This window comes from Malurus melanocephalus, unplaced genomic scaffold (assembly GCF_030028575.1).
Source record: "Malurus melanocephalus ecotype Western Australia unplaced genomic scaffold, MMel_1.1 scaffold_443, whole genome shotgun sequence".
NCBI lineage: Eukaryota > Metazoa > Chordata > Aves > Passeriformes > Maluridae > Malurus > Malurus melanocephalus.
Window position 1 is genome coordinate 267,636 of NW_026623675.1, and position 6,985 is coordinate 274,620.

A 6,985-nucleotide genomic window follows, 5' to 3' on the forward strand; every position below is an offset into this window, starting at 1 on the left:
TGCCCAGGGGGTTCCCCATAATGACCTACCCAGCCATGAGGTCTTGCCTGAGGTTGAGAAGATGACCAGACAAGGCATTTTTGGTGAACCCTTGGGTGAGGGYTGGTAGTCCTGAGCATTGRGGWTGTCYRCAGTYACCTCCAGCAGGAAAKGGTGTGSATGMGTTGGTGTTGGTGTGAGAGTGATATCAATGGGAGAYCCAGACYTTGAGTGCAGGGCACCCTGGATCAGGGCAGGGTTCCTGGGAGAGGAGAGGACCTCGAGCAGAAGCTGCATGGTGGGGAATTAGCTCAAGTGGTAGAGCGCTCGCTTAGCATGTGAGAGGTAGCGGGATCGATGCCCGCATTCTCCAATGCTTTTCATTCCTGCTTTCCTTGATCGTAAGTGCTCTGTCCTCTTGTGGCTCTGGGGAGCCTGTGGTGGACCCAAAGAATCAGAGTAGCACAGGCCATTGGCATASCCATGGGTAAGCCATCATCTCTCCTTGCTTGGTAGCAATTAAATGACATTAAGAGCACCTCACATATTTTCTGATTAAAGTCTTAATCACGAACGTACTCTATCACAGAGGTGTGGAATTGCTGGAGCAAATCCAGAGAAGGGACACCATGATGATTAGCAGCATGGCACCTCCTCTGCTGTGAGGAAAGGCCAGAAGAATTGGTATTATTCAGGGTAGAAAAGAGAAAGCTTCAATGCAGCATAATTAGAGYCTTCCAATATTTAAAGAGGGCCTACATGAAAGCTGGAGCAGGGTTTTTGACGTGGGCGTGATATGACAAGGGGCAGTGACTGTAAATTGAAAGAGACAAATTCAGATTAGATTTTAGGAAGAAGTTCTTCACTGTGAGGGTGGTGAGGCACTGGAAGAAGTTGCCCAGAGAAGCTGTGGATGAYCTACCATCCCTGGAAACATTCAAGGCCAGATTGGATGAGTTTTTGAGCAGCCTAGTCTAGTCTGATCAACCCAGAGCTCTCATTCCAGAGGGTTGGAACTAGATGATTTTTAAGATCACTTCCAATACAAACCACTCTATGATTCTACGTTTGCTTGTACATAGTCTATCAAACAGGATCTTTAAAAACTTCTGAAGAAAAAAAGAAATCCAGTAGCTCTCTGCATATTACTTCCCTGTCAGGAAAGAATAAGTCAAAGTACAGTTTAATTTATTATACCAAAAAAAAGTTTCTAAAATTATTTTTTTTATTATATTGAAGATAAACAGATCTCCTTTGAAATTCTGCTGATTAGAAGCCCATTAGCTTTACTCCCTGATAAATTAGATTGTGCCAAACTCCAAATAAARTCACAGAGAGTCATGTCTGTCATGTTTATTAAAAAGCAAATTTTGCCCTGGGCTTTGGTAGTATGATTAACAGTGACTTAATTAATAATGGCAGGAAACTCAGAATCAGGTATGGCTGGTTTTATACCTTGTACTAAAGAATACCATTTCAGCAGCAGATTTTTGGATTAGCATAAATTAAAATATAATTAAAGCAAATCTGTGAGACTGACTCATCATTTTATCTTGCAAATATTTACAGCTACTCCATTAAAAGTGAATCCCTCTGACATTTCCACTTTAGTCAGAAGCAACCTTTTTTTTTTTCTCTAATTACTAATGAAGATGGAGGAAGCACCACTGTCAGTTTTGCCATAGATCACCGTGTAAATCATCCATATTCATGCTCAGCATTAAATAAAGTTAATTCCATTCTACATTCTTCCATGACAACTTTCTCCTCTGGGGATTTCCAGAAAATTAAATGTAAAAGCAACAGAAAAACATGAAGATTGAAACAGAAGATGATTTCTACAGACATATTATACTACAGGGACACAGAAGGTGCAAGTCATAAGTGAATTTGGTACCATAGTAAGTTTTTCTCTCAGTGGTATAATTATGCAAGATAACAGAACCATAGGATGTCAGCACTTCTCCTTCCACTGTGTGAAGAGTTTGGATATTCAGTACTTCTACTTCCATTGAGTATGTGCCTTTTGGAACAGAAAGCAGGAGAAATGCAATTTGCTCAAAAACATGGAGGGCAGAGTCCTGCAAGTAGATCTATTTCATAAATCCTTTTTGAGTTTAAATATATTCTTACATTTGAGATGAAAAGTAAGCTGTATTAAAGTTTGCCTGGTAATACAGTGTAACCAAAAAAACCCAGAATGATGCTGTAATAAAAGTTTTATAGTATTTATTAAACCTGCAAGTACATGTCTGATTTCAGTGTCAAGAACAACTACTTCACCCATGACATCTAAAGTTCTTTTTCTTTCAACAGTAGCTGAATTAATCTAATGGCAAAATTACCTATAAAATCTGCTGGTCTTACTTCTAGATCTTGTTCTATTTCAATAATAAAATATTTGCCACCTTTTTGATAATTTGTGTTTGACTCAAACTTGTCTTAATGTCCTCTCTTCTTTTTCAATAGAGAAACAACCATTTTCTGTGCCAGTATTTTTCAATACTTGGTTACACTCATAGTTAAAACCATGTACCTCTTTTTCAGTTCAAATCACTTTCAGATTCCAACCACTGCTTTTGGTTATGCCCACCTTCATAAAGTGAACAACCCTTTCACACCCAGAAATTTTCCCCTTCAAGGATATTACATACTATAATCAAATAATCTATCAGTCTCCTTTTTCTTCGCTGACAAGATAAACTGATTGAACTCCTTATGTCTCTTACTCTAGTTCTCAAATTGTCATTATAGTGCTTTGCATTGGCTTTACTTTTCAACATCCTTCACGAAGGATGCTAAGACAAGAACTGGGTGCAGTATTCAAATAACCCATGTTAGTTTATCCCAACAGTCTGACCCTTCATTCACTTAAGATTAAAAATTTCAGATGAATCACAGATTGCTGGCGGGATGAAATCAGTAGATTGGCATTGCATCAAATCTGATTCTTTTCAGGCTCACAGATTAAAAAAAAAGGATTGTGACAATGTCTACAGTGAAGGTAAATAAAAAAGTTTCACCATTATAATCATGCTAGATAAATAAGCATTTTTAGACCTGTTGCAAAGCACATTTTACATACCTGTAGGATTTCTTGATCTCATCATGTGATGCTCCTTTCTCTAATGCCAGGATTTCATACAATGCTTGGCCTGACGTTGACAAAGCACGTTGCCTTTGTTCAGCCATGATAGCAGTACATTACCAAAGCTGCTAATGTAGAACATAATTTAAAATACAGTGACTGCAAGTATTTATGKATAATATTTCTTACTGTGCATTTTATTAGATTTTAATCAGGCAGCAAAAAGGTAAAATACATGAAAGTGAATTTAGAATAAAATCTCCTCTATATTATCATCTGTCCTTTAAGATGTTTTTACAGTTAGGAAGAAAAGAGAAACTTAAAAAGCAAAAAGTAAAGAACAGAAGCTTTTGTGTTGGGTAGCACTGTTCATATTAAAGGCTTGATRTTGCTGTCACTGAAGAAAATGGCTATATTTGCTACAGTATTAATACCCAAACATTATTTTTCCACCTAATTTTATTTGTGTTTGTTTACATCTGTATTTTCTAAGTCTTAGGAGAATAAATCTACTATTTATTGAGGCTATTGACTTCTTATGGGGRGTAAGAGCTTTGTACCCCTGAGTATTACCTAATGCAATGAAGTGGAGAATTTTTGCTTTCTTAACACAAGGGTTCAGGTTCAGCTGAACAAATTTAAGGTGCCTAAGTTGTGATTAAATTTGACTCTGAATCAAACTAGACACCTTATATTATCAACAGACATACACAGGTCCCAGCTGGCCAAGCACTTTTYCCCTATTATTCCTACAGTGTGCTCAGAGTGACTGCAGCATGAGTTATGTGTCCAGTTCTGGGTCYCTCAATTCAGGAAAGACACTGAGATGCTGAAGCAAGTCCAGAGAAGAGCAACAGAGCTGGTGAAGGGTCTGGAACACAAGTCTCATGAGGGGCAGCTGAGAGAGCTGGGGTTGTTTAGCCTGGAGAAAAGGAGGCTCAGGAGTGAGTGACCTGATCRTTCTCTACAACTCCCTGAAAGGAGGCTGTAGACAGRTGGTTCTTCTCCCMGGCAACKAATGAYAGGACAAGAGGACACAGTCTTAAGGTACACTAGGGGAGGTYGAGGAAGAATTTCTTTACAGAAAGGGTGRTTAGATATTGGAATGGGCTGTCAGGGAGGTGGTGGACTCACWGTCCCTGAASGTGTTTAAGGAAAGACTGGATGTGGCACTTTGTGCATGGTCTAGTTGACACGGTGGTGTTCTGTCATAGGGTGGACTTGATCTCAGAGATCTTTCCCAGCCTGATTGATTCTGTGATGCCCAACTCATGACCCTGAGAACTAGTGGAGTGAATCTGAACCTAGGTGATGAGACTAGATACCAAGAACTGACCTAGGTATTATAAAGGTAACTTCATTMAAAAATTCTGCATGGGAAATATTGACATTTATCAGCTTCTTATCTGATTTGAGAAACAAGACTATGGACTGAATTCATGAGCTTCTGATAAATTTAACATGGTACCCTTACAGTATAGTGCAAACACAGGCTGACAGATTTAGTCCTCTTCAGATCTAACATTTGTTCCTCCCTTCGTCACAGAAGAGAAGCAGACAAACCAATGATTCTCCATCAAGTGGCTTGACTACATCCTTACAGGGCATAGTCCATCTTATGGATTTGAAGAGGTAAACATTTTTAAAACAGACCCAGCTAATTCTAGGCAATGACACAAAGAAATGCATACAGCAGAAACTCCTCGTAGCAGCTTTCCAATACGTAGAGGGGGCCTATAAGAGAGCAGGAGAGGGACCTTTTATAAGTGCRTGTAGTAATAGGACAAGTGGGAATGGCTTTAAACTGAAAGAGGCTAAATTTAGATTAGATATTAGGACGAGATTCTTCCCTGTGAGGGTGTTGAGGCACTGGAACAGGTTGCCCAGAGAAGCTGTGGCTGCCCCATCCCTGGAGAWGTTCAAGGCCAGGCTGGATGGGGCTCTGAGCAACTTGGTCTAGTGGAAGGTGTCCCAGCCCAGGGCAGGGGTTAGAACTAGATGATGTCTGAAGTCCCTTCCAACTCAAACCATTCTAGGATTCTATATAATCCATAATTTAAACCACAAAATAAAGATACCTATGATTCATTAAGAGAAAGCTACAGATCATTGATGGCAGACTTGCCACAATAAAACTCTCACCACAACTTTCTTCCTTTGAATGTTGCATCCCTCTCCAAATGTTGAAAAGTGATCACAGGAAAAGCCTAAAAGTGAGCCATAACCCCAACCATAAGAAAAATTTCTRTAAAGCTGTTTTGTTAGGTAAGTCTACCCTCTCCTCTATTACACCCTTCTCATTGCTGAGCTAGAAACACTATCATGCCATTATTCATATATTATTTACTAAGTCACRTTTTTGTTCAGAAACAGACATGTAACACTTTCGTGCAACACTTTCTTCAGCGTTATTCAATATGAAAAAGAAAATCAAATACCATGTAAATACACAGAGAAACATAATCCATGTAGTAATTCTGGCACACAGTATTTACTTTGATATTTTCTTTTTCTGATCAGCTAACTCACAGTTTGGGGTCCTATGATCTGCTGAAAAAAAATTCCTTTTTACCTTTAAGTGTTGTACATAATCCTTCAATTAAAAGTACTGAACTCTTGGTTTTAAGTTAGCAATTAAGAATGAAATTGCATGTGAGTTTCCAGATAGTACTTTACCATCTGTAATAGTTACCATGATTTTTGTTAATGATAATATGCCTAGAGCATATTTAGCATAATTCTGGGATCTATCCTGACCACACTGGAATCATGCAAGGCACATCAAGCTTGTTAATGCACAAGATAATGGTAGTAATTATGTGAAGTCGCAGATACACAGCATTAGTTAAAAAATCTATTATACAATTCTGATCAGGTACATGGCAGCATAAATAAAAATTAAAGTTATGATGGATTTAATTATGAAGAACTACAAAGTCATGGAATTTGTACTTTCTCATAAAATAATTTTAATAACTTAGTCAATTATGGAAATTGAAACTCACTAGCCTAWTCAGTCTTCTAGCGATTAATCAACTTTAAGGTCTAGCTATTCAGAATTATTTCTTACTTATTTAAAGCAGTCCTATAAAATACTAAARGAGCAATGAGACAATTCTTTTCTAGAAAAAGTTAAACCCTCCTTATTAAGGAAAATGTAACAGTTGCAGTTTTAGTACTAGATACATTCCTGATGGATGAAATTACATTAGAATCATATTTTTGAGCTATGTATTTTTGTTCCAGTAGTACAAAGTCAAGAAAATGTTGGTTTTTTTTCCTTGAATGATAATAAAATTATTAAAAGGCAATCCAAATTCTGGCAACAACTCAATGTCTCCTAAGAGGATGGGATCCCAGTTAACTTCAGCTCTTTCTGCACCAATTTTATACTATCCAGCATTAAGTATCTTATACAGGGGTTGCAATAATATGCCTTTTTTTCTTAAAACATCTGTAGTTCATTTGGATTAGTGCTGAAAAATAAAACAAAATTATTCAAAGAACATACCTGCTTCAAAAAGTGATGGAACACAGTCTGGCATGTATGAACTCACAACATTTTGAGTTCAATATCTTGATGTCTTTATGCCAATATCATCCATAAGGAAAGAAGCAAGTGCTACCAGAATCCTTCTTCCCCAGAAAGCAGCTGCTGCTTTTCCTCCTTCACAATCAGGGTTAAACAGGTCAGTGGAGTCTGATTACTTCTATTGTTGTCCAGTATCCAATTGGTTATCTCTCAGGAAGATCTATGAAAGAGCAAATAAAACATTCATGAGTCTAAAAGCTGATATATCCACGAGTTAACGACACTGAAAAATTTGGGACAACTGTGTACTTACTTAGTTGCTCTTCTGTGCTTTACTCTTAATGGGGTCTTGAGTTTATCCTTTTTACCCCATGCAAATATATTAA

The 6,985-nt window shown here is 37.8% G+C and overlaps 1 protein-coding gene and 1 non-coding gene across 2 annotated transcripts in view; one reads left to right on the forward strand and one right to left on the reverse strand.

Moving 5' to 3' along the window:
- DNAJC5B (DnaJ heat shock protein family (Hsp40) member C5 beta) overlaps positions 1 to 3,171 on the reverse strand; it is a 30,813-nt gene extending 27,642 nt beyond the window's left edge. The window contains exon 1 of the mRNA XM_057380314.1: positions 3,065 to 3,171. Coding sequence (XP_057236297.1) covers positions 3,065 to 3,171 — 107 coding nt within the window. The remainder of the gene's footprint in view (positions 1 to 3,064) is intronic.
- TRNAA-AGC (transfer RNA alanine (anticodon AGC)) lies at positions 280 to 352 on the forward strand. Its single transcript has one exon. It is a non-coding gene; the product is annotated as a tRNA-Ala (tRNA).
- Positions 3,172 to 6,985: the final 3,814 nt, after the last annotated feature.